This window comes from Lutjanus erythropterus, chromosome 10 (assembly GCF_056507025.1).
Source record: "Lutjanus erythropterus isolate fLutEry1 chromosome 10, fLutEry1.hap2, whole genome shotgun sequence".
In the NCBI taxonomy this organism is placed as follows: domain Eukaryota; kingdom Metazoa; phylum Chordata; class Actinopteri; order Lutjaniformes; family Lutjanidae; genus Lutjanus; species Lutjanus erythropterus.
The window spans coordinates 4,240,473-4,268,033 of NC_139326.1; the positions used below are offsets into that span (position 1 = coordinate 4,240,473).

The window sequence follows — 27,561 nt, forward strand, 5'->3', positions numbered from 1 at the left end:
TTGTAATAAAGATGAGGAGGTTTCCTTTAGAATTTTGCATCAAAAACACCCAACAAACAGACATGAGAGATTTAGAATTGATATAGTTTATTCTTGCTCTTTTTGTGAACTGGAAGGAGAAACAACCTGTCATTTATTTTTAACTGGATGTATATGACAATATTTTGAAGAATGTTCATCACCTATATAAGAAGAAAACCTGGGTAGACACTTCAATTTCAGGATAAAGACATGTTGATATGTTTTGAAGGTAATGCAAAAGATACAGATATTGTTGTTCTGTGCTCTTATTTTTATTATTGGGTAAATTCCACTTACCCAGTGGACTAAATGGGTTTACTCCGAACCAAGTTTTAAAGATGGATGATAGCACAACAGGTAAGAAGAAAAATATGTCATTTTGATTTTAGGGTGAACTGTCCCTTTAAAGAACTGCTATAACCTTTGTTTTCAATTAGTCATTTTTTTATTCCAAGCTCAAAATATTTATTTATTTTTTTAGCACTTTATTTATTTGCTAATCGACAAATTTCTTAGAACTTAATATAAAGATGAGGCGTTTTCAGTGAAACGTGATCGTCATCGTTTCGTCTCTTCCTGGAGACAGAACTACTTCCGGGTCACAGCAAAGGTTGCTGCGGTCGCCATGTTGCTGAATGAAATTAGCTCCAAAACATTGAATAGCCGTTAGCAATATCGATATTTTATTTTTTCTCGGATTAAAATTTGTTACAGCATGTGACTCAATGTAAATATGACTTAGGATTTATGAAACGCATACAGAAGCCCCAGTCCCTGTAAGTAACCCAGTTAAGGTGATAAAATGTATTTATTCGTCGGCAGCTGGCCTGCTAGCAATAACAAGCTAACATCATTAGCATCGGCTAGCACGCGTCTCGTAGCGAGGGTTATTGTAATTAATGAAACGGCGCAGACAGCATTATTGCGGACGTTATAATTGCATATTTGTAATTTACTGTATGCATATTTTTTACCCAGCCACACGCCCTTACCCTATTCTTCTTTTTATTCTGATAATATCTACTAGCTAGCTAGCGTAAGCTAATAGTACGCCCCGGTGGAGCGAAACTGGCAGTGGGAGCTAACGTTAACGTCGTAACAAACAATGAAAATTTAACCCAGTGCACAGGGAATACTGCTGCATTTAGGTCACATTGGTGGCAAATATAGTGTCATTATTGTGATATAAAACTTGTAGTTTACAACAAATAGTGTTTCAACGCTGCCATTTATCGTATTAGGCCACCGGTACAGTACAAATCAGCATCACAACTATCAGTAACGTAAGATCACCTTTGTTTAAATGCAGGTAGACTTTGGCTGATTAACAGCAGCATGTAAGACGATATTAAGTCTTTCATTTTCATTAGAGGACAATCTGAATATTATATCTTGCTGTATAAAATTTTCCGTGTTCACAGATGTAGAGATGGGTTGTAGCTGTAAAGATGCACTGTTTAAACCTCTTCACTTATAACTGTTTGCAAGGTCTGTGTTCTGGGTTTTTACCATTGGCACATAATCTCTTTGCTTAATAATCACTTTGTAATATGACTGATGTTCTAGCCGTCAAGCAAGAAGTGTACTCCTTAGCAGATGTCCAAAATATCTTTAAATTACTGCGTGTAAATGCATTTGGTTTTTTCGGTCGATTGAAAAAACATTAATTGCCAACCTATTTAATAATCAATGAATCATTTCATTCATTTTTCAAGGTAAATGTCAAATATTTGCTAGTCCCAGCTGCTTGAATTGGACAAAGGCAATTTGAAAATGTCACTTTCGGCTCAAGGAAATTGTGATGAGTATTTTTCACATTTCCTTGCCACTTTATATACTAAACTATTAATTGTAAAAAAAAAAAAATCTGCTAATTAATTGAAAATGAAAATAATCATTAGTTGTATCCTTAAACACACTGTCTTTGTACCTTATAATCACATTGTAATATGTTTGATGTGCCAGCTGTGAAGTGTGGAGTGCACTACCCAGGAGTTGCTCCAAATATTTTTAGATTACATCGTGTAATTGCATTTGAACCCTGTGTGACTTAGTGTTATATCATTACTACAATATTTGTTTATTTTTTTTCCCATACTATACTAGTGTAAAAGAAAACCAAATTCAATACCTCTTTCAATACCATGTCAAAAAGAAGAAGTCCTAAGCACATAAAAAAGGATGTTTTTTTGATTTTGTTATTTCTTTATTAACAACCTGCCAACAGTGCTGGTACAGAAAAAGTCGCTGAGCACCGTCTGGTTTTACTGCAAGACAAATTTCAGGCAGGACCATTAACACCAAACTTAAGTCTTGGTCTTAAAGTCTTGAATTTTCTGACTTTTGATACTCTCAATCTTAGTATTGTTTTTTATTTAAACATATGGTATTGAAAAGTATCAATATTTAAGTGCTTTGATAACTTGAATGCCTGTGTATGTATTTACAAGTAGTGAGTGACAGGAGGAAATTCTGTCACATTTTAGGGCTGGACAATATACTTATATCATGATATAAGATTAGATATCGCCATAGTCTTTGGGTATTGTTTTATCGTGATATGGTATAAGTGTTGTCTTTTCCTGGATTTAAAGGCTGTGTTACAGGAAAGTGATATAATTTTTTGAACTTACAGACTGCTCTAGATTTTCTGTCATTTGCCTTTACCTACTTTTATTATATCCACATTACTAATGATTATTTATAAAAAATCATATGATGTTAACATTTTGTGAAATCACTACTAGGCATCCCTATGATATTCTCACAATATTGATAACAAGGTATTTGGTAAAAAAAAAAATATTGCGATCATTGATTTTGCTCATATTGCTCAGCCCTGTTTTTGGACTACTGTACACACCAGTTTAATGCAAGAAGTGGGTGATGTGAAGAAAATCTTCTGCCACAATGCATATCATTTTATGTCAAGATATTGACATACATACAAATGCGTTGGTAAATTAGGGCTGAACAACATGCAAAAAAAAAACATGCCGCTTTTTTGACAGATATTGTGATTTCAATAGGAGTCACAATTTTTGCATTTGATTTTCACTTTTTTAAAAAAGGCAAATTTGCATGATGCCTTATGTCAGGAGAATATGATTTGTAGTCGAGGGCATCTCTTTAGCACCATAATGCTTCACTGGCATCTATGAATATGTTTTACCTTTATTAAAAAATTGCTTCTCCTTTTTGTGGTATGTAAACTTTTGCCATTAATGTATGCAATACCTGGGTGACCTACCAGACAAAGCCTTCTCTTCATATTCGTGTCACTTTAAATAGTTAAAATCACTTATTGCTGTGCTTTGCTGTGCTCTCTCCACAGATTATTGTGTTTAGACATAGTAACAGTCTCACGCGATGCACCATGGAAGTGGTTCACAGAATATGCAACGACAGCTCCAGAGATCTAAGTCTGTCAGTGGGTCTGAGGCAGAGGAGCAGCAGCAGGCCACCATGGCAGTTACACAGCAGCAAGCTACAGTTAACCACCCTCAGTCTCCTGTGACCACATTTTCCTCTGCTGCCAGCCCTTCAGCCCCCCAGTCACCCAATTATCAGATAATCATGAGCCGTAGCCCAGTCACTGGCCAGAACATGAACATCACATTACAAAATGTGGGACAACAGATCACCCTCACCCCACTCCCCATCCAGAACCCTGCATCCCCTGGCTTTCAGCATACTGCGCCTCAGTGGAGGTTTGAGCATGCTCCATCCTCCTACATCCAGGTCACTTCACCTGTGCCCCAACCCATGCAGCCCCAAAGTCCCACCCAGCACAGTCCAGTCCCACTGCAAGGTGTGACAAGGCCTGGCGCACCTGCAGCAGCACTGGGTGTGTGTGGACAGAGTCCGACCCGCTTTGTCGAAGCCGGTATGTTAGTGCGGCAAATCAGTTTAGGGAGTCCATCAGGAAGTGGCCACTTTGTTTACCAAGAGGGGACAGGACTGGCCCAGATTGCCCAAGCCACACCAGGCCAGGTACAGCTGGCGTCTCCGGGAGCACCAGGCTCTGTGAGGGAACGTCGGCTTTCTCAGCCTCACTCACAGACTGGAGGCACCATCCACCACCTCGGACCTCAGAGCCCCGTGGCCGCCGGAACTGCTCTCCCCACCCTGGGCAGCCCAGGTCACATCACCACCTCCAACCTACCTCCACAGATCAGCAGTATCATTCAAGGACAGCTCGCACGCCCTATGATATTTGAGAAGACATCACAAGGTGTGGTTGCTGGTGTAGGAACCACAGCCACAGCATCATTCAGTATACCCTCCTCCATTCCACCCTCCAGCCCCTCCCTCACCAGTCCGACACAAGGGATCCCCAACAATCCTCTTGCATCCACCAGCATGGCTGTGGGCACTGTGAAGAAGCAGGCTCCCAAAAAGCTAGAGGAAATAGCTCCTTCTACACCTGAGATCGCCCAGCTGAGGAAACAGTGCTTGGAGCACCACACCAAGAAGATGGAGAGTCTGAAAGAAGTTTTCAAAGAATACCTGATTGAACTTTTCTTTCTGCAGCACCTCCAAGGGAATATGATGGACTACTTAGCTTTTAAGAAGAAGCCCTGTGTTCCCTTGTATACTTACTTGAGACAGAACGACTTGGACTTGGAGGAGGAAGAAGAAGAGGAAGAGCAGTCTGAGGTCATTAATGATGAGGTATTAAATTGGCTGCCTCTTAGTGTGAGGTCAAGTGGGTCTTTTCATTTGTTTTCATCCAATGAGTATTGTTCCTCTTTCAAATCTGTCTTTTTCAGGTAAAGGTTGTTACTGGAAAGGATGGCCAAGCAGTGACACCAGTTGCCATAGCAACACAGCTTCCTCCCAATGTTTCTGCAGCTTTCTCTGTCCCGCAGCAGTTTCAGGTGATAGAGACAACACTTGTTTTAAGCACTTATTACAATTAGGGATGGGTATTGAGTAGGGTTGGGCAATGCCTACCAAATTGGCATATGGCAGTGTCCATAATGAAACACATTGCTTTGATATACTTATTTTGTACTTATTCATCTATTCATCTATGCATGATAGATATTAATTACTCATTAGGCAGTACTTTATGCTGTTTTTCCTTTAGTAAATCAGATGCAAGGTGCTATTATCATAAACCCATCCTTCATTTTTGCACTCTTTGGCTGACACTCCTTAAAAAGCATCTTCATCAGTTCTATTAGTTCCTTTAAATCACAATGTTACAATTGTAGAGGGCTCAGTGGACGATAACTGTCAGGCATCATGATGGACAATGGCATCATCCATCAGCCTGACCCTCGTATTTTAGAGCCAGCAATCATTTGGTACCGGTTCCTTGACTAACAGTACAGATATATTCATCAGCTCCTGGATAAATAGTGCTGGTATTGAAATTTGTCTAACTTTAGTTTGCTCTGATGTAGCTGCCATTCAAATTCCTAACCATCCCCTAATGATGACAAAGCTGCCAGTGTCCGATCAAATACATTTTGTATTGTGTAACTGCACTTGCACGTTATGAATGTTTGGTGGTATTTTTAAAAAAGTTAACATTAATTAATGAATTAATCAATTTTAAAGTATCCTACAGTATTAGTATACAGCATTGCCTGTATGACAAAACAAAAAGGGGATGCGGAGTGTTTTGCTGTGTGTTATTCACGTTATATCACCAGCAGTGGAGAGCAGTCTGTCTAATATGCAAAGCAAGTAAGTGGTGAAACAGACTGAGCAGAGAGTTATTTTCTTCATCACAGAGTTGGTCAAAATTGTTTAATGCTGTGGTGTGTGTTGTTCAGCTGCTCTCATCTGTTACAGCAACTCTAGTGTGTGCACGCTGTAGATGGTCTGCGTGCTGCGCTGCCCTTGCAGCTGAGTTCTTTTTTGCTCTGTCAACATCATGTTAATTGTCATTTGGAAAATTGTTTTTTGACGTTTATGAATCGATTCAGAATCTTCCACATCTGCATCGCTGTGCATCTAAGAATTTAGTATTTCCCCGATCCCTGATCAGTATCAGTAGAATCCTAACGATATCCATCCCTAATTACAATGCGTTTATCTATAGTTTCTTTCTTTGTATTTTTTTTAAGAGGAAATCCCTGACTAATCTATGAGCTGTTTTTTCAGGCACACCAAGGGACTGCTGCTGGCACAATTACAAACCCTGGAGACATGGATGCCTTTAAGAGGCAGCAGGCTATGGTGCAAGCAGGTAGGGCAAGGATCGTAGACTCCTGTCTCGCTTATGTTGCTTTGTTTCCTCCCCGTTTGCTTTGTTTTCTGTTTGTTTTCTTTTCTCCCTCTAATTGCTTCTGCTTTTAGATATTTGGCATCCTCTACTAGCGCTCTGTGTTGAAGTCTTAACCCGAGGAAGGAGAGGTGACCTGTAAGGTCTGCAGAAGGTCATTGCTCTATGCCGAGTGCTTGTGTTTTGCGTTATGAGGGTATTGTGTGTTTTAAATCCCAGATCAGGCTAAGAGGTCCCGGATTGACGTTGGTCGCCATGGGCTGATTTTCCAGCATCCTGGTGTAGCTCCTTTAGGATCACCTGGCGTTCCACTCCAGCAGCTTATGCCAACTGCGCAAGGTAGGAGTGCTACTACCAGGCCGTTCTGTGTTCTGTTCGATGCTGCTGGACGTTCCTTAAACTTAAGGAGATTTTAAATAAGTAAATCACAACATTCATCTTCTACAAACAAACTTCAAGCAGCATCAACAAACAGATCTTCATCCATGTGCTGGATTTCTCAGCAGTCCACAGGAAGTTCAGGCTTAGCTGTACCCGCAGCAGCTCTTTCTCTGTCAGGATAAATGGGGAAGAAGACAATCCAAGTCTGAAGAAGAGTAGCCACTCAATGGGAAGATGCCATGTCTTATGATTTTCCTTTTTTGTTTTAACTGTTGATCATCCGTCGTTATCCATCTCTTCTTTTCTGAAGTTTGTTCCTGTTCGTCATCTTTATTTGGACAGACCTTCCCGTGCTGATGGATTCTCATCTTATTTGGAGGTGGATCACAGAAAGTGGGAACCCTGTGGGAACAAATTCACTTTCCAATGGGTTTTGCTTGTTTTCCCATTTTATGAATCCACGTCTCATGCTTCCTTTTAATTTACCATTGTCATTCCTTCACAAGTCTTTTCCCTCTCCAGTTGTTCGTCCTTGCACCATCAAAATGGATTCAAAACCATCAATCTTCAGTTCATACGTTGCATCTTCAAGAGTGTCTTTATTTGTCTCATGTTCACATTTAGTTGATTTCCTTCGTTCCATGTTATTTCATGGCATTTTGTTCTGACTTGGCTTCTTTCCCTCAGTCTAAGTAGGAGGGGAATCATGTGGAGGAGTTGCGTTCACGACACAGGTTTTTGCGATTGTGGTGGTGTGGGTGTGTCAGGGCCAGGTGTTGATGGCGTCTAGGCAAGGTGGTGTGCCGTGCAGGGAGGTAAGGCAGGCGCTGCTTTAGTGTGCACAGCTCCGCTCAGGCCTGCTGTCTGCAAGACCCCATGTGTGTCCTTTTGCTCACCTCTGTGCTTTGTCGCTATGTGAGGCATCCAGATGCCTTGGTTACCGCTAGAATGACATCGCTTCATGCATGCCCAGACATATGGTGTTTTTGTGAGTGTCCGCTCTGTATTTTTATTTCCCCTTTCTTCTCCCTGTCTCTATTTTTAAAAGTTCTTTTTTCATTTTCCTTTGTAACATTTCTATTTTTCCTCTCTAAAAAACTCTCTTATTGCACGTATAATTTTTGATGTTTTTAACCACATTCTCTCAACATTTGAAATGCAATGTTTTGGTTTTGCATTAATCAAAGTAGTATTTTATTTGAGAGACATGTAGAATCTCACATTGATTTCATTTCTTCTGTAACCATTTTGCTGTATGACTTTCATTAGTTTCCGCTCTGATCATCAGGAAGTAGTACACTACTGTTGATTCATACAGTACATCTAGTTCATTAAGGCAAGGTTCTGAGGAGCTCTAATAGCTGAAGCTCAAAAAGTCATTTAAAATTTAAAGGTACTATTTCATTATGTATTTATCAGCTTCCAAAGATGTAACTTGTTGAAAGGGGTCTCTCAAATATATAATAAGAGGAAGCTACCACACATTTAATGCCATATAAAACCTTTTTAATTAGCAGAAGCACAAACAAGCTTTTACAAAACAGATGGCAGGACTGCCAATGTGATTTTTAATGTTTTTCTTTGTGTTGCTCTCTATACCACCCCTTTGTTCGTCCTATAATTTGGTTACTATGTGTACAGGCGGGATGCCGCCTACTCCTCAAGCGGTCCAGATTGCAGGACAGAAGCAGAATCAGCAACAATACGACCCATCCAAAGGACCGCCGGTGCAGAATGCAGCCAGCCTGCACACCCCTCCTCCACAGCTGCCTGGAAGGTTGCCCCAAGGTGCCCTCCCCATGGCCGGTCTGCCCATGACGCTCTCCCAGCAGCCTCAGTTAGTTGAGAACACGGCTCAGCCTGGCGGTCAGCTCCAGGCACAGGTGAAGGTGCAGGCAGGTGGACCTGTACTGGCCACAGTAAACCCTCACACACAGCTCCAGGCCCAACTCCAGCAGCAAATGCAGCCAGGTCTTCATCTCCAGCTGCAGCCTCAGCAGCAACAGTCCCAGCCCATACTACAGACGGGACAAGCGGTCAGTGCCCGAAACCATATGAATACAGATTTCATGTATGTTTGTGCCTAAATGATGAGATTGTTCTATTAAGAATGTTTTCCTCCTCTCTTTATAGACGGTGGCACTTGCTCGCCCTGGTACAGAGCCAAACCAGCCAGTTCAAAGAGTCATGACCAACTCAATATCCATGACATCCATGTCTCCTGCTCCCCTTTCTGCTCCTAATTCTGTTCCAACCCCCCACACTGCAAGTCCGATGCGCCCTCTTGGCTCCAATGTCAACCCAAGCACCCAGTCCAAACTGACTGGAACCAACGGCATATCTGCGGTCAAAGTTGGTGGCTTTGGTCAAAGTGGGACCATGCAGTCCTCACAGGAGGGTTCTCAAGATAAACAAGTTGAGCAGGCCAAACTGGTGAGTTCCATGTGCTCACTTAGTTTCCAGAGAGTTTCAAGAACTTTGTCATTGTGCAAACACAACAAAATATTAATTGTATTATCCTGAAATGTGCTGTTTTAAGAAATGGTGCAGTCTTTTAACACATATTTATAAAGAACATTGAGACAGGAATGAAATAAAGTTAGAGGAGAACAACGGCGCTGCATCTGTGTGTGCTGCCATCTTATCGTTGCAGATGTATGCAAATGATCTTGGCCTAAATAGATCCAGGGCTTTGCTGCCTTTAAATGTTACAGAGTCACTGGTCTTACATGGTTAAAGTTAAAGTGATTTTTTTTGGAAAATTTAGAAAGCAACAACTTAAGTATCGCTTTTAAATGTGTTCTTGGGAATATCTGTATTAGTCGTACTGTAACAAAACTTCAGGATGAAACCAACACGTAACAAATAAGCACTAATGCAAACTGTGCAGCCCGGTCAGAATTTACTGGAGCATATTACCTATAAAATTAATTTTTCCAAGTAAAAATCCATAAATATAACTCCATAAATGCACTGAAAGTTACCAGTCCAGACATGAATGACAGGAATAGCCCTCAGTTCTGACAAAAAAAACAAAAAAAAACATTGCCTCTGTTTTTCGTGATTTTGGGTCAGTGTTGTGTTTTTAGCTAAATCAATGTTTCTGTCCCTGTTGGATTAGGATAGTGTGTTAAGATAACTTTAATTTGTCAGGAAAGAACCTCACATTGGTCCGTACTTAAAATATTGGTCAATGAATACCGACTTGTAAAAATGCAAACTTAACACAGGTCCAAAGACAGAAAATAGAAAACATATTGTGAAAGGTTTGGGTTCACTCTTTAATCTGGTGTACCTGAAATTATTAAAAAAAAAAATGGAAAGTTCAATCAGATTTCATTATTTTTTATTAGCTGCTAATTTTAATGTTACTTCATTCAGTGATTTAACCCCTCACTCATTTTAACTATTACTTAGTTAGGATAACTGGTTACTGGTTTAGTTACTGGTTGTCCTGAGTAAAGATAAATATTTAACAAAATTTTTTTGCAGTCATGAAACAGATCTTAAACTGCATTCATAATGGTGATAAAGAGATTTAAAGAGTATTAAATTCAATACGTAAATGTGCCCAAACCCTGTCTTAGATACATATATGTGCCGCTCTCGAATCTTGAGCGCTGTCTGTATTTTTTCTTTTTCATTTTCTTCTTAATGAAAGCAAACATACATGCTCTTATTGACATTTGATAAATACACATTATTTACATAAGCTCTTTGACAACACCCAGTGATGACTGCTGCTTTATTCATTCTATGATCTGCTTTTGTCCATTGTCCTTTATTTGAATATGTTCATTGAGTAAGATTTTAATTTTGGTGTTCAACACCTTATATATTCCTGGAACAACTGAAACAAGGATTAATACTGTCGATATTTACCATTATACTGTTATATTAATGTCACATACTGTTTCTGTTTCTTAGGAAAGTCAAGTGCATCAGCGCATCTCTGAGCTGAGGAAGGAAGGCCAGTGGTCAGCCAGTCGGCTCCCCAAACTCGTTGAAGCCACACGTCCAAAGTCCCACTGGGACTACCTCCTGGAGGAGATGCAGTGGATGGCAGCTGACTTCGCCCAGGAGAGGAGATGGAAAGAAGCTGCAGCTAAGAAGGTATGGCAGAGATGGAATGATTTATAAAGAGAAATGTGAAGTTATACATCAGCACAACAAAAGGAGGTGTCATAGAAAGTTAAAACCAAACTGTCTCGTGTCTCCGCTATAGCTTGTTCGTACATGTGCCCGTTACCATCAAGAGCAGAAAAAAAGTGAAGAGAGGTCAAAGAAAGAAAGGGAAATTCATCTTCGTCACATTGCCAGCACAATTGCCAGAGAGGTTGAGTTCTTCTGGTCAAACATTGAGCAGGTTTGTAAATAATTTATGTCTTTATTTCTCTTCATTATGTCCTTAGTTCTAAATAAAAACATTGTTTTTATCAGTCTGAATGAGGTGTTCTTTCCATCAGGTTGTGGAAATTAAGCTCCAGTTTGAAATTTATGAGAAGAGGCTCAAAGCACTCAGCTTACAAAAAGCCTCAGCCAAAGGTACGTCCCACTGACCAACTACCAAAAATAAAACTGAATATTTTTTTCTCTGTATCACAAGCTTTTACTTCTCATCCATTTGTTGTGCTTCAAAGCTTTTTGTATTGAATTTAAATCACTTGTGTTGCAGCACCTGGTCAGTCAGCAGGAGGGAAAGCTGATAAAGAGGTAGATGCATTTACACTGTAATGAATGACCATGCAAATCAACCCACTGCATTTTATTTTTATCTAAATCTTATTTCTTTCTATAGGAGGCCGCAACTTCAACTAAAAAAAGAAAAGCAAGTTCCTCCTTGGTTGATGAAGACGGTATGTCAAACTATTAAGTGTCATCTGGCCAAAAAATAGAAACATGGATGTTTAAAGAATCTGCACAGTTGGTGTTGTATGGTTTTCTTTACTCTGCAAAATTATAGGTAACTGGACATTATATGACTGTCCTCTCTTTTAGTTGCAGATGAAGAGAGCACCATAGACGAACAGGAGGTCATGGAGGGGGAAACAGACCACAAAGCAGAGCTGAATGACCTTGCCAAAGATGGTACTTAATGACTTTACTTTTCTGTCTGATAAAAGGTTTGATTAAAAATGAGATATGTGTTCATTTCCACACACCCAGGATGTTTCAGTAACACCTACCAGGCTTTAGTGGTATCCATTTTCTGACTTAATCAAAATTCAAGGTCCGATAATGCCATGATAAAAAGTTTACAATGCAATATTTATCACAATGTAAAAATGAATTATCTTTGACAATGAAGTTTTAAAGTTTGAAACAAAAACTGTTCATCTTTCAGTAGCAGTCTTTTTATGAAATGAAAATAATGAAATAATTAACCATGTAGTCATGGTATTGTCATACTTTTTAGTGTAATATTTGATATTTATTTACATAACAATGTCTGATTTTCTTTTCTCAAGAAATTACTAATGCTGCTTGATAAGTATACCATACAAGTACTAGATTTACTTGTATTTGTGTCAGTATTGCTTATGCATATACTTTAATATTTGGTTTTTAGCTGAGATGCCTCTGGATGTTTTGATGAAGCAGTATGCTGGCGCCTATGCTGACGGCTTCGAGTGGCCTCAGCCAAGTCCTCATAGTGATGAGGATGACATGGACGAGACTGAAGGTGCCTTTGGAATTGAAAAATGAAGAATGACATTGTTATGTTCATCCTTATAACTGTTTTGTGCAATGGTTGTGAATGACATCACCCTGAAGTAGTGGATATTCTTTGTTTTGCAGAAATGGAGTGTCCTGCAGGCAGTCCACCTGAGGCAGTCATGATTGACTCCCTGCTCAGTGTGGATCAGTACCGTGGTGCAGACAAAGCCACTTCCTCTGACTCTGATGGGAAACCTGCAAGAGACATTGCTGAAGTGGCTGCTGCCACAGAGCTCATCCTGCCCAAGGGCAGTTTCAGAACCACTTCCTCAGTAAGACACACACACACACAAACAAAAACACACACAAAAGAAAAAATGTCTTTTATTGTTTTTTCACTTGTCTTTTATTTTTATTAGACCCGCAGCCCAGCACCTTTTCTACTGCACGGGTCTCTGCGAGAATATCAGCAGATTGGTGTGGACTGGCTGGTGAACCTTTACAAGAAAAACCTCAACGGCATCCTCGCAGATGAAACAGGCCTTGGAAAGACCGTACAGACTGTGGCTTACATGGCTCACTTAGCTGGCCAAGAGGGTACGCCTGTTCAAAGATATGCATGACTTTTTAATAGGGGTGGGCATTTCAAGCCAAAATGCTAGTCAATATTTGCTGGGCCCTGTTTGACAATTAGATCAGTTAAATTTTTTTTTTAAATATAATTTAATGACTATTGGAAAATCATGACCCATCCCTTTTTTTAATAGTGAATATTTGTGAAATTCTTATTTTTAGAATTTAATGTTCTGAAGATGTGGTCTGTTTTTCTCTACAGGCATTTGGGGACCTCACCTTATTGTAGTAAGGACTTGCAAGTTGCTAAATTGGGAGGTGGAGTTCAAGCGCTGGTGTCCTGGCCTGAAGATCCTCCTGTACCTTGGCAACAGAAGGGAGCGCAGATCTAAGAGAACAGTAATTTTTGCTGCATTTAAATTATTAATGACATTACTTGATGTAGAAAGCTTTTTTTCAGTAAATGTGATAACCTATTTTCTGATCACTGATCTACAGTGGTGGGGGGAAGCCAACAGCTTCCATGTCTGTGTGACATCCTACAAGCTGCTGATGAAAGACCAGAGCCATTTTCTGAGGAGAAGGTGGAGGCACCTGGTCCTGGATGAAGTGCAGCTCATCAAAAACATGACTGAGAAACACTGGGAAACAATCTTTGCTCTCAGAAGGTGAGCTGGATGATCAATACCATGTCCACTTTCTCTGAAAGCAGGATTTTAAGTTTTCAGGCCTGTTATAGTTAACCTTCTTTTTTGTGTTGTTGATGGTCATAGTGAGCTGTTAGCAGTGTTTCTACAGGTCCTTAAAAAGTCTTAAGTCTGAATAACTCTTAATAATCTGAATTCTAAGCCTTAAAATGTCTGAAAATATCTTGAATATGTTTTTGACATGTCTTTTAAAGTGTAAATTATGAAGTTAGCATTAATTTTCTGAAGTTCTGTTAACTTCATTTTCACTTTTAAATGTTTTTTTGTTTAAAAAAGTGTATTAATCACGCCGTAATAACTACAAAACAAAACCAACTTGATACCAAAAAAATTACTAATCTAAATTGTACGGCCTGGTCTGAATTAATCCTGACTTTTCATACTTTTTTTGCCAGTATGGGTGTGAAATGGGTCTTAAAATGCATTCATAATTGTCTTAAAGGGTCCTAAATTTAACTTTTTAAAACTTCGAAGAAACACTGTTTTAGGGAGTGACAGATATGTGCAACTAGATAAACCATTTTGACTGGTGAGATTTTTTCCCTGTCAGGGATTTTTGATGCTTGTAACAAGTCTCGGTTCACTAAATGAGATGTTTGTGTGTCTTGCAGCGAGCAGAGGGTTCTCCTCATCAGCACTCCTCTACAGAATACTCTAAAGGAGCTGTGGACCATGATCCACTTCCTTTTACCAGGAATCACCAGGTCCTACTCAGACTTCCCTGTTAAGGCAGGCACAGACCAGAACCAGGACTACTGCCACAAACTGGTCATCCGCCTGCACAGGGTGGGTAATAGTGTCTGCAAATTCCTTCACCTATTAAACTGTGTTTTTTTAAACATAATTGATTCACTTCACCAGCGCACATTACATATGAAATTGTCTTACTCTTAACTGTAGGTGATCCAGCCTTTCATCCTGAGGCGCTCCAAAAGGGATGTGGAGAAACAGCTGCCCAAGAAGTACGAGCACATCCTGAAGTGCCGTCTCTCCAGCAGACAGAAGAGCCTTTACGAGGACATCCTCACTCAACCAGGGTTAGATATTTGTACTGTATGGATATCTGATATCAGAGTAAAGTTTTCCCTGGTACTAAGAGTAATATTTGAAAAGATCAGCACAGATTCATGGGGCTTTACAATGGTACTGTTTGAAGACATAGTAAAAACAGAAGTCACACATTCCAATTTAATGTTGCAATGTGTAAGATATGCTCAGAATTTTAGTTGGAAACATTGAATGTCTCTTGTTTGAAATGTCTTTTGTAATCATGTCTTCTGTCTGGGTGTGGTCCCCTAGAGCCCAGGAGGCACTGAAGACAGGTCATTTTGTCAGCGTGCTTCAGGTGTTGATGCAGTTACAGCGAGTGTGTAACCACCCTGAGCTGGTGGCTCCCAGAGAGAACAGCAGTTCCTTCTTTGTCTCCTCGCTACAATACAGTGTCCCATCACTGGTGCTGGGGGCTCTGAAGAAAGATTCAAGCGAGGTATACACATGTGCTTTGTATTGCTGGTGTTTGCTGAGCCTGTTTTACTGTCTAAACTCAAAGATACAACCTAGTTGGCAAATTAATGCCAAAAGGGTTAATCAGTTTGTTAAAAATTCATCTTTCTTATTTCTTTTTTTTTTTTTTTTCATATTTCTGTATGTTATTCCGTCTTAATTTTGAACCTTGTGAATGTTGAACCGATCTGCTTCTGCTGTTGTCTTTTATCTCGTTATTCTCCCAGATCGCAAACATGTCCATATTTGATCTGATCAATAACGAGAACAGACTGACTCGGTATCAGACTGAAGAGGCAGTACCAAAATTAAAGGTCACTCAGCAGCTGATAGAGGAAATCCACACTGGTCCAGATCCAGCGCCACGACCCAAGCCATGCCCGATAAAACCCATGAGGTAGTAACATGACATGGCTGATGTAGAGATGCTTGGACACTTTTAAATTGCTCTAAATGTAAACCTAATATTGATATTGTGCGAATGATCATTTGATTTTCTTTCTTTTTTTCCCCCTTGTTAGATTGTTCCAGCCGGTGCAGTACGGAACAAAGCCAGAAGGTCGCCTGGCTGCCATCACACCTCCAGCAGGCCAGCGTCCTCCAACGAGCTCTCCCACTACGAGCACCTCTGTTTCCACCACCAACCAGTCAGGCCAGACCAGGGGCAAGTCCCCTGCTACCACAGCAACAACTACAGCCGCTTCTCACGGTAAGACAATTTCAGTCCTCAGCAAAGCAGAGCGAATTTCGTTTTCACAGTGGCTTAAGCATTCCAGAAGTTGTTCTCTGACATCAAACTTTAAAAGACAACTTAACCATTAAGTGATTTTATCAGTGCCTCAACGTAATGTGCTTATGCTAATTTTTCCCTTGTCATGTTTGCATTATACAGTGTTATGCTGCATGATTGTGATGCTGTTTGGATTTAAAATGAATCTGATGTTTGATATTCATTCTTGCTGTGCCCATACTGTCACGTATTGTTGTTATTAGTTTCCAGCACATTTTAAAAACATATACAGTTTGTTCAAATTTATCCACAGTGCTGCAATTTTAAAGGTCAGGTCCTTTTCCTACAGCTTTATGGAGGGCTCTGGGACACCTTCACTTCCAGGTTTCACTGGTCACAGAGGGTTTATATGTTTATATTTATACCTACATGCAGCAGTGGTGGCATGGCCACAGTGTTTTCCCTGAACAGGAAAATTTGCAACTTTTTATGTGAATGTCCAATCTTGGTTGATGAAAATTGCAGTAAATTTAAGCAATTAAGTCATCAGTGTGTGCTATATTGACAGAGAAAGCAGAGTTCTGCTGAAAAAGCTGTTATTCTACCAGAACCAGGGCTGATATAAGACATGTACAGTTAGTTCATTTCGGAAAAGAACTACAGGCTATTTCATCTTGGATTTCTCCACCTGTGGGGAGTCAAAACCAAAATTTGTAAACTAGCTAAATGTTCAGCAGCAAAAATAATCCCAGAATATGAGTAGTGAGGATGTAATGGATGATGAACTATTTTACAGTGTTTTGACTAACTCCGATATTCGATGCAGAGAGAGAGATCAGTATACCAAAAAGGTCCCATTTAATGTATTTATTTGCATGAAGTTTCAAGCTCTATGCACTTCCTCAGTCTACTTACATTATATACAGAAAGTTGCCATCTAAAATGTCCATAGCTCATCAAAAATCTACGAAACATATCAAGCAGGTATAATAAACAAAGATGGCAGCTCTGTTGCAGAGGAGGGAGTCAGTGGCTGTGGCTGCATAACATCAGGAACCATGCAAGAGTATATGGCTGACCAGGCCAGACCAGGCATTCAAAAATTCATTTGCATGGCAACATGACGTAACTTTGATTAGCACTCAGCAGGTAGCATCCTCAGTGGATGTCAAAAGCACAATGCATCCTCATACATGTAAGCACTGCCAGCACAGCTTCTTAAACGGGAGAACTTTGTCACTATAGGAGCACTGAGGACTTTATTTCTTCAATCTGCTACATTTACCATCAACCCTAATTGGACATCCACATAAAAGATGGCAAGTCTTCCCTCTGATGGCCGCACGGCCATTAGGGTAAGGTTAAATGTAAGGCTTTTTTTGTGAGGCAGTTAAAGCTTCCTATGCCTTATCATTTAGCAACTTCTATCTCTGAATGGCTGTAACAGCTTATTGATTTAAAAAGAAGAAGGAGAAGTTAATGTCATTGGTAATATTGCAAAGGAGGTCATAATAAAGAAGCAAGAGAAAGGCTACATTTGTCAAGAAGAGCTACAGGCAGAAGGCACTTTCTTCAGCTTGACAGCTACTGAATACCTTTCATATCAATGTTTATTGTTAAGTAAAATACTTTTCATTCATCAATTGTTAGCAGTGACTAAGCTATCAGTGGTTAATTAAAAACATACATAATCCTGCTTCCTGTGTTGGCCCACCACTGCTGAGTGAATATTTTGAGGAAACTGTTTGAACATACTGATGACTTGACTAAGTATTGGGTTACCCCTAACATGTAGTCCCATACCCCATTGCCTTGTACTCCACAGCGGTTGGAACAGCTACTCAGAGAGCTCAGACTACCCCTCCTGTCAGCAGCAACAGCAACTCTGCCTCCTCCACTGTAGCCTCCTCTGGGAACACTGGCATTGGGCAGCATGTGCTAGGGGCTGCCTCTGTGGCCTTGGGCACAGTTGTGGGATCTATAGCTCCCATCAGTCAGCCTGGTGCTGCATTAGCACAGGTCCCAAGGCCAGCGCTAGCCCCCAGCCATGCCATCCAGCCCAGCTTACTGTCCCAGAGGCTGGTTCTTACATCCCAGGCCCAGGCACGGTTGCCTAGTAAGTGGCCTCCCCTCCCTCTGAGCATTTCCCTTCCACCTCTGGCACAACAGAATGGACTGCTCTACACTGAGGCCTTCACTTGGGGCACTGCTGATATGTGTGCAGTCTTTATTCATCCAGAGAAATGGCTTTGTACGTACATGAAATGGTAGCAGCACTGGTGATGCAGAAATTTCGATAGAGATGCCATGTATCAATAGTTATACAACTCATGGTGGTTAAAAAAAAAAAAAAAATTGCGGCCCCTTTTAATATTTAATCTGTAGCCATATCAGCAGCATCTCCACAGCCTCAGCATTCTCAAGTTTCTTTCTCAAAACCTGCATGTACACTATGAACGACCCACTTATGTTACACCACATGCCACTACACTATTTAACTTAATTATTATATCCTCCCCCTTCTTTTTAATCATTTTTTTCTCCCAGTTTACTAATATTCTTTTGTCTCTTGCATCAGCCCAGCTGCAGGAAGAATTCCCAAAGCTTTGGTTGTTTTGTTTTGTTTTGTTTTTTTCTTTGCTAATATTATGATTTCACTCTGATGTTGAGCATCACTGCAAAGCATGTGGAAATGGTCCCACAACCCTTTCTGCCTCAAATGTGAACAGAGAAACCTTTTCAGTAACAACACACAATATTTCTGTATATCAAGAAGAGATTATCTTAATGTTTTTTGTCGTTTAAAAAGTTCCAACTTTGTTTTGGAACTAGGACTCCTAAATGTGATTCTTGAAGTAAACATTATCATTTTGGCTCAGCAGGTATCGGGTCAAATTTTTGATTATTTGTGCACGTACATCACTGGTATGTAAACTGGACTCAGTGACTTGTGCACACTAATATTCTGTGTCCACTAATAAGTAATTTGTGCCTTGTAAATGCTTAAAGGGATAGTTTGGATTATTTGAAGTTGGGTTGTGTGAGGTACTTACTGATAATGAGTGTATTACCTACAGTAGAGGGCAGATGAAATGCCCACAGTTTGGAGAAGCAGCAGGAGTACTGGTGTGGGAAAATAAGCAATGTACTGCTATGGACAGGGTCAGCAGCAAAACATATTTTAGACACCTAAAAAGGCCACCTAAAGTGTATGCTATAATTAGATATTTTCACCACTATACATTGTTGTCAGACAGTCCTTTCCAACAGGAAACTGCTGTAATCTCGTTCTGCCCAAACCAACCAGACTCCTTTGGCAAAATAAGAACATACTTGCAGAACCTGGGCTTTCTAAAGTACGTTGAGCTGCCAACCATGTCCACAGCAGTACATTGTTTAGCTTCCTGTACTGGTTTGATAATTCTCCAAACTGTGGACGTGTTGACCACCATTTACGGAAGCTAAACACTGATTATCTAAAAGTACCCCATACAATCCCACTTCAAATTATCCACACTACCCCTGTAATTGAGTTAATAACTTGCGTGTATTAATAAATGGCATTAACAGAAACATCTGTAAAGGGACGTCAAAAATAACTTTGTTGTTAACAACCAACCAAAATCCAAAAATTGTCCAAAGAATATGTGAACCATTTCAATTTTCCACAACTTATCCCTAATTTTACTTCCTGGTGACCATTGTGTTGCCTTGAGAAGGCAGTCAAGTGCAGTGATTTACTGTATATATGTGTATGTTTCAGGCTCTCTGTCTCACCTGAGGATTTCCCTTGTAGCCATTTTCTTTCCCCTTCAGGGTTTGTAAAAGTAGGAGCTGCTATGGTTCTGTTGCGGAGGGCGGCTGTGCTCGTTCCTCTGATTAATCCACCCTGGTTCTGCATGTATTGTCTCTTTTTCACCCTTTAACTAACTGACGCAGAGTGTATTGTTATGTAACTGTCAGATATTTCACTTTTTAAATGCTTTCTATGTCTGAAGTATCTGTTCTTCCTTTCCATTGAAGGTGGAGATGTGGTGAAGATCGCCCAGCTGGCTAACATAGCAGGCAGTCAGAATCGTATCTCCCAACCGGAGACTCCTGTCACTCTGCAGTTTCAGGGTAACAAGTTCACTCTGTCCCCCAGTCAGCTCCGGCAGCTCACGACTGGACAGCCCTTGCAGCTCCAAGGTACACTCGGTAATGCACATCCCATCATCACTTTTTCTGAACATAACTGACTTCAATCTTTCCTTCATGTGATTTCCATGACATGATCATGACATTTCCGTGTATTTCACCTGCTTCATCACATAAGTGTGATTAATTAGTAGATCGTCATTTCAAATAATGGATGTTTATTCTACTTGTCTGCAAGTCCTCAAGGAACTGGAAATGGCGGGGTGGACATGCTTAAGTTGCAAATTGTATAATTACAACTTCATTGGTTGAATTCTGGGAGGGGACGTTTTGTTTTTGCATGTCACCCTTCACCCCCTGTCTTTATTGCTTTTCTGTTCTCAGCAGTCAGTAAATGCTGAATGACAAAAGAACGTCCTCAAGGAATAAATGTCTTGATTACAGTTAAATGAGCTAAACTATGATGGCACGATAGTTAGTGGAGGTAAAATGAAGAGACTGAAAATGAATGCTTTAAATACACTGCAATACTGCCTCCAAATGGGAACTATTATGAAGAGAAGTGCAGATCAGGAGGAGAATAAATCAAGTAGCTGTGTTAAAATTAAATAAATGACAGTGAACCAAGTATAAGTGCTTCTGTTCTCCTTTGAGGAAAAAAATCAGAAACCAAAAGGGAGAAATTATTTTATATTTTGTGGTTTCACTGTGGTGCACCTTGTTTGGCATCAGTTAGAGTTATTGCTGTTAGATATGTTTCAACTTAGATGGAGACCTTACTTTTAGAGATGCACAGTGCACTTTTTTTCAGTTCCAGGCCGATATTGAATTTGGATATCTGCTGCTGATACTGATTTTTACTTTTTACCACAAAAAGGGATGTTAAATGTGATTTCAGTCGAACTTAAGTTGGCAGTTTAATTATTGTTGCAATTTCGTTGATTTATTATTGTTTCTGCTTTGTCATGCAAACCTTAATCCCAGTAACATGATAGTTGTCTTTAATTTCACTTTTAATTTAATGCCCGAGTGTGTCTTCAATGCCATTCTAGCTAGTATTTGGTATTGAGAGGGCATCTCTAATATCTGTTGTTAAATATGTCTTGTGAATTTAGGTAACATCCTGCAGATTGTGTCAGCTCCAGGGCAGCAGATCATCAGACCGCAGGGATCCATGGTAATGCAAACGATGCCACAAGCTGTTCCTGCGTCCAATGCCTCAGCTACACCCGGCACACCTCACCCTGCTCTGTCAACAGCTCAACAAGGTGAACAGTGAAGATATTGCACTATTGTCTCTGATTAACTGTCTTTTTATTGGTTATTTAGGCAGATCATCCAGTACATCATTATAATGCTGAAAATTGCCACTTTTCTTGTACGATAGAATTTATTCTTCTGTTGACACTGTATTTTCCTTTTGAAGCACTGGGAGTGACTGCAAATGCCACTTCATCCCCCTCCAAGCTCACTCCTGCAGCTCATGCTGGTACTCAGGTCAGTACATAAATTTCAAGCAGAATCATGTTTATAGTGCATTTTTTACAGCATACAGACTAAACCTGAATGAAAATGAATAATTGTGGCCATCTGTGCCATCTCACTGTAATAATCAGGAGTCTTCAGAAGAGAAGTCTCAGCAGCTGAAGGAGCGTTTGAGCCGCCTGTTTGAAGCCAATGAGCGGCGCTGCAGCCGCAGAGTGTTGTACGGGTCAGACCTGCTGCAGGCGTGCACTTTGGGCTCAGAGCCCGGTCACTCTGCCCTGACAGCTGGAGGCTGGAGGTGGGTGGGCAGAGAGAGCTGCCTCAGAGCCCAGAGAACCTGCGTGGCTACCACCTCTACACTACAGTCCACTCTGCTCTCTGTGGAGGACCGCCTGGAGGCTGCCAACAGCCTCATCAAGAGGTACTTCAGCACTTGTTGTTTGAAACTACAATAAAATACCTAAAAGTACCTAGAACCATGCATTGTGAGTATAGGCATTCCATACCAGCATTCTTCCATGAAAAATAGTTTGATTTTAGTGACTTGTCGTTCACCCATTTGCTGTATCCCGGTATTATAACACCAGCCACTGTAAGTGGCTTGTGAATGTTCAAATTTTACCAGCCACTCAATAAATTACCATTGTTTTTGGGCTGGTGAGTGAAAGAACTCTATCAGCCACTTGCTTTTTTTTAGCCAGCATTTGGCTGTTGGCTAGTGCTAATTTTGTTCCCCTTTTTCACAGCTAAATATTATCTACAACCACCTTATAAAAGAAATTAACAACTTAACTAACATGCTTATTTTTTATTTCTTAATCCAAACACAGAAATGATTTTCTGATGTACTTGTATTTACACATTATCGTTTACTGCCCTTGTCATCTTTGTAGACTGGTGTGTGTGGTGCCTCCAGCTGTAGCCCCAGCTCCTCACCTGTATGCAGCCAATCCCCCGGTTCCCTACAGTCTTGAACAGAAGTCCTTCCAGCGTCGGCTACTGGAGGTCACTGCCCCCCACAGTGCTGATATCCACCACTTGGCATCCAGGCGTCTCCTCCGTTTTCCTGACCTACAGCTAATGCAGATGGACTCAGGTTAGCCTAGCAACCTCTTTACATGCAGCAAGCTAGGACAGCAAAACAAATTAATCAAAATCATGCGTGAACAGCTTCAACACAGCTGACTAATAACTAATATATTATTAGAATATTAATGCTTCTGCCTACACAGGTTTAATTTCTCATTCCACGTTTTGCTCAGTATTACTTTGTCGGACAGAAAAATAGACCTTCCATACACAATCATCTCTTGGGCACATGACCTGCAGTGATGTGTGCACAATATTTAAACATAATTCAAAGAAACAGTGTTGACATCATCTGCCCTGTCCTTCAGGGCAATTTGAAGAAAAAAATACAAAAGAAAAGACAATGAGAAAGTTAGGTTTAGAGACCTTTTTTGCTTTGTAAATATTATAAAAAGCATTTGGACCACATAGAAAAATTCCCTTTTTAATTTGCACACATTAACACCACAAGCTGAGACATCTGACCATGCCAAGAAAAATAACTTGACGTTTTCCTTTCTAAAGGTAAACTGGAGGCTCTTGCCATTCTGCTGCAGAAGCTTCGATCAGACAACCGTCGCGTCCTCATCTTCACTCAGATGGTGAAGATGCTCGACATCCTGGAGGCCTTCCTCGATCACAGGCAGCTCACTTACGTGCGGGTCGATGAAAGCTTCACTCCTGATGAGCGACAGGTAAAATCACCTGATCTGACGAACCATACTTAAAACAAGCTTCTTTGCTGAGATCAAGTCAGTGTTGTCAACATCACAAATGTGCTGTTGTGAAACTGGAAATGATCTGTAAAATTTGGGAAATACTATTGTCCTTGAGAGTGATGGAGCTCAGTGTATCACTTGACCTGTAGTGGGCAAACAGGTGCCATGAAGGGCGAGAGTGTATGTAGGTTCTTTCCTCATGATCCAATAACATCCTAAATAATTGTTTTCCATTTGCTGCAGCACACTTTTTCCAAGTGTAATATATTTCTAGTCTCTTTCAACTGTCACATTGAAGTGTTACACACTACTGGTTTTGTCTGACCTCTGGTCGATTATGTAATCCCTCTAGTTTCTGGGTCAGTTCATTTGACCTGGAGTTGCTCTAAGAAAACAAACTAATTGGCCACAGCTATCACATCAGAATTGAAAATAAAGATGAGGATGAAGTTTTAATGTCACTATGGTGAATTAAAATAAATAAGGATGCGGGTATACCATACTGCTACAAACTGTTGAAGTAAACAAAGAAAATATATGAAATAAGTAAAATTTTACGTCTTTCTTGGCCTTTGTCCCAGCTTGTTCATGGTGTTGGTGTTGTGTCCCTGCAGGAGAACATGAAGAAGTTCAACAGGAACAGGAACGTGTTCTGCAGCATCCTGACCAACCGCTGCTGCTCAGCAGTTGGGACTGTGTTTGATGCAGACACGATCATCTTCTACGACACAGACCTCAACCCCAGCATGGACGCCCGCACCCAGGAGTGGTGTGACAAAATAGGACGTTCTAAGGATATACACATATACAGGTGATTTTTATCAACACAGAGAAATGTTTTAGTTCGTCTTTATTTTTGTGTTCCTGAATGCATGGTGGGTAAAACTTACCTCGTAAACATTGATGTTGAAGGACTTTGGGGGTACTTTTGTTTACCTTTTGTGTTTATTGACCAGATTGGAGAGTGGGAACTCCATTGAAGAGAAACTGCTGAAGAACGGCACCAAGGACCTGATCAGAGAGGTGGCTGCCCAGGGCACTGACTACACCTTGGCTTTCCTCACACAAGTAAGATGAACTCACTGTGGTCTTGTTTCAGGCACGGAACATATTTTATTTCCTTGTTTTATTTCTAATTTCTTAAATCTACGTTTATTCAAACTAACAGGTTGGTGTTGGGACCTAAAATTTCTGTCACAGTATTTTCACACAGTATTTGGTTACTCTTTTATGACAGTACATTGAATATTTTGGGTTGTGGGCTAAACAAGGCGCTTGAGGGCATGATCTAGGGTTTTTGGGAGCCATAGATCACAATTTTTCATCATTTTCTGACATTTAAATGACCAAACAACTCATCAATTAATCAAGAAAATACTTGACACATTAATCAACAGTGAAAATTATTGTTAATTGCAGCCTTATTATCCATCTGTGGAACCAAGACCCATTTCTGTACTTGGCATTCAGTAACTGATCTGATATTCTGTGTTTCTAGCGGACAATCCAGGATCTGTTTGAGGTGGAGGCCGGCTCAGGGGAGAAGGTGGAGGAATTTGTGGTTCTTCACCAGGAACCCTCGGCCTCTGAAGCCATCTCTCCCAGAGTGGCCCGACCCTACATCCAGGCTCTCCACAGTATAAACCTGGATGCTGAGGAGGACGAGAAGGAGCAGCATCAGCAGGAGGAGGCAGAGGAGGAGTTGGCAGGCAAGGAGTCAACAGAGGATGATCAGGAGTCAGAGAGCCCAGCTAAAGAAGAGCCTGCTCACAAAGAGGAGCTGGACGCAGTCATGGAACAGGTAGCTTTACTGATTTATATACTTTTTGGAAACCAGTAGAGGCAAGAAATAAAAAGGAATACAATAAAATAGGTTTTGGTCTTGCTGACATTCTATTTGCATTTACTTACGTTTCAAACAGCTCACACCAATTGAAAGGTATGCCCTGCATTACCTGGAGTACCTCCACATCAGTGATGATGAAACTGCTCTCAAGGTAACTTAAACTGTAAAATAATCAAAGATTATTTTCACAGTATTGTATATAAATTTGTAGTGTATATTCACACATTTATTGTAGCATAGATGTAGAAATCAGTTCATTAATAAACTAATCATATCTGTCACTACATTGTTATTTTAGTGTACTATTTGTCCTTTGATGTATTTGACTGACTGACGCATGTTTTGTGTTTATTTTCGTCAGGAGCGGTTGGAGTGCTCCAAGAGAGGCTGGGAGCTGCAGCAGCTGCGGAAGCTGAAGGAGGAGGAGGAGGAGCGGCAGATAATGGAGGGAGATGAAGATCTCTTCACCTACACCAGAGAGGATGCCTACAATATGGTGGGTGGCCACTGTGATCTCTGCTAATCAAACAAGAAGTGGTCTGTGGATTGTGTTGCAAACATTAACCTTTTTCTCTGCTTTTCAACAGGAGTATGTGTTTGATGCAGAAGATGGCCACACAGAAATCATGCCGGTAAGACAAAACAGTAGATCTGTACTTCATCTGTCTTTTGTTTTGTTTTTTTATACAAATCCTTGTTTTATTTGTGTTGTAAAGAATTTGGATTTTTCCCTATTCTCTTCCTAATTCCATTTATTTGCATTGAGGCACATCATAAAGTCCCACTCTATCTTCTGGCCATATTCTGACCTTCCATTCTCCTACACAGCTTTGGACTCCACCCACACCTCCCCAGGATGACAACGACATCTACATCGATTCTGTGATGATGCTGATGTACGACACCACACCCATGCCAGAGTCCAAGCTGCCTCCTGTCTACATCCGCAAGGAGCACAAGAGACTCAAGATGGACCCCTCAGGTGAGAGCAGATTTGACATTAAGGTCTTCATTAACCCCTTCTCCGGTTGTGATTGCATATTTATACTCAACAAAAATATAAACACAACATTTTGCCCCCCCCCCCTCCTTTTATTAGGCATGACAAGTGATTGGTTAGGGGTTCGGGTAACAATATGAGGGCAAGTCAATCAGAGGTTGAGTAGGGCAGGTCATAATTCATCCTCCTGGGAAAAAAAATTGCTATCTGCAGCCCCAATAAATGTATTATTTTCAGGATAAAACTGCACATTTGACACATACTTTATGTAAAATATTTATTTTTCCTCTAAAAAGTATTTCTTCCTGCTTCAGACAAGATATTATTGTTATAACTCCTGGAGTAGATGTGCGTTTCATGGGGAAGCATTACAAAAGACTAAAAATAGATAAATACCTAAGTATCTCTGCATGTTTGTTTGTTTGGGCTCTTTGTCCTGACTTGAGTTTGTTTGTCCAGCAGCAGCCAGAAAGAAGAAGAAGGGCCATGGAGAGACGGTCATTCCTCCACGCTCCCTTTTCGAAAAGGCTAGCATGTTGAAGGTTCGCCGTGAGGGAAAGGATCAGAAAAAGAACTTCTCTCTCAAGCAGCAGGCGCCCTTTGCCAAACCTCTGCCCTCGCTGGTTAAACCTGCCATGGAGGCCGGCCAGGACAACCCAGAGTGGCTCATCAGTGAGGACTGGGCTCTGCTTCAGGTACAGGCTCCACTAACCACCTTTATCATGATCTTTCTTTCCAATAAGGATGCAGCTAACAATAATTTTAATTATTGATTCATGTACCGATTAATTTATGATTAATTGGTTAATCCTGTAGTCTATAAAATGTCCAAAATCTTAAAAAAAAAATGCTCATTACAATTTCCCAGAGCCTAAAGTTACATATTCAAATTGCTTCTTTTGTTCAACCAACACTCCAAAACTTAAAAGCAGCAAATCCTCACATTTACAAAGCTGGAACCACCAACTTTTTTGACATTTTTGCTGAAGAAAGAATGAAATTATGAAACAATTATCAAAATTGGTAACTAATTTTCTTGTACATTTCTGTGTACATTCAGTGTCTGAATATCACTGCTGTGTGTCTGACAGGCTGTAAAGCAGCTGCTGGAGTTGCCTCTGAACCTGACAATCGTGTCTCCTGCCCACACTCCTAACTGGGATCTGGTGAGCGACGTGGTGAACTCGTGCAGCCGCATCTACCGCTCGCCCAAACAGTGTCGCAACCGCTACGAGAATGTCATCATTCCCAGAGAAGAGGGCAAGGTAATGGGCACAGACTCACTCTGCTTTGCTGTTAAAATGGCTTCCTCATTTTCTATCAGTTAGCCTAAACCATATCTCCAATTTTTATTGTTTTTTTAGTTGGTGTATGAGGCAAACCCAAAGAAGAAAACCAAGAGCATCTACAAGGTACCCTGTCCTGCTCTTTGTATTTGATAAATAGTTATTTGCTCTTGAATTCCTGCCCTCAATTTCATTCTGTGTTTCTTTCT

General features: G+C 40.5%; 1 protein-coding gene across 4 annotated transcripts in view; it reads left to right on the top strand.

Annotated features, from left to right (window-relative positions):
- Positions 1–621: 621 nt before the first annotated feature.
- The window catches only part of ep400 (E1A binding protein p400), a 35,510-nt gene continuing 8,570 nt past the window's right edge, over positions 622–27,561 (top strand). Inside the window, exons 1-40 of one of the 4 annotated variants that reach the window (XM_084727920.1) lie at positions 622–797; positions 3,356–4,695; positions 4,794–4,901; positions 6,139–6,223; positions 6,479–6,598; positions 8,282–8,676; positions 8,774–9,073; positions 10,568–10,753; positions 10,866–11,006; positions 11,107–11,185; positions 11,316–11,353; positions 11,439–11,496; positions 11,639–11,728; positions 12,210–12,323; positions 12,440–12,630; positions 12,718–12,895; positions 13,134–13,270; positions 13,370–13,539; positions 14,190–14,364; positions 14,479–14,615; positions 14,878–15,064; positions 15,309–15,478; positions 15,603–15,790; positions 17,637–17,927; positions 19,835–19,999; positions 21,064–21,216; positions 21,375–21,445; positions 21,565–21,854; positions 22,327–22,529; positions 23,027–23,196; positions 23,835–24,031; positions 24,177–24,288; positions 24,719–25,021; positions 25,143–25,217; positions 25,428–25,562; positions 25,654–25,698; positions 25,895–26,048; positions 26,529–26,761; positions 27,158–27,331; positions 27,431–27,478. In XM_084727920.1, coding sequence (XP_084584046.1) covers positions 3,391–4,695; positions 4,794–4,901; positions 6,139–6,223; positions 6,479–6,598; positions 8,282–8,676; positions 8,774–9,073; positions 10,568–10,753; positions 10,866–11,006; positions 11,107–11,185; positions 11,316–11,353; positions 11,439–11,496; positions 11,639–11,728; positions 12,210–12,323; positions 12,440–12,630; positions 12,718–12,895; positions 13,134–13,270; positions 13,370–13,539; positions 14,190–14,364; positions 14,479–14,615; positions 14,878–15,064; positions 15,309–15,478; positions 15,603–15,790; positions 17,637–17,927; positions 19,835–19,999; positions 21,064–21,216; positions 21,375–21,445; positions 21,565–21,854; positions 22,327–22,529; positions 23,027–23,196; positions 23,835–24,031; positions 24,177–24,288; positions 24,719–25,021; positions 25,143–25,217; positions 25,428–25,562; positions 25,654–25,698; positions 25,895–26,048; positions 26,529–26,761; positions 27,158–27,331; positions 27,431–27,478 — 7,371 coding nt within the window. In that variant the 5' untranslated portion in view covers positions 622–797; positions 3,356–3,390. Of the gene's footprint in view, positions 798–3,355; positions 4,696–4,793; positions 4,902–6,130; positions 6,224–6,478; positions 6,599–8,281; positions 8,677–8,773; positions 9,074–10,567; positions 10,754–10,865; positions 11,007–11,106; positions 11,186–11,315; positions 11,354–11,438; positions 11,497–11,638; positions 11,729–12,209; positions 12,324–12,439; positions 12,631–12,717; positions 12,896–13,133; positions 13,271–13,369; positions 13,540–14,189; positions 14,365–14,478; positions 14,616–14,877; positions 15,065–15,308; positions 15,479–15,602; positions 15,791–17,636; positions 17,928–19,834; positions 20,009–21,063; positions 21,217–21,374; positions 21,446–21,564; positions 21,855–22,326; positions 22,530–23,026; positions 23,197–23,834; positions 24,032–24,176; positions 24,289–24,718; positions 25,022–25,142; positions 25,218–25,427; positions 25,563–25,653; positions 25,699–25,894; positions 26,049–26,525; positions 26,762–27,157; positions 27,332–27,430; positions 27,479–27,561 lie in introns of those variants that run through there. The other 3 variants (XM_084727917.1, XM_084727918.1, XM_084727919.1) reach the window with 3 other exon arrangements.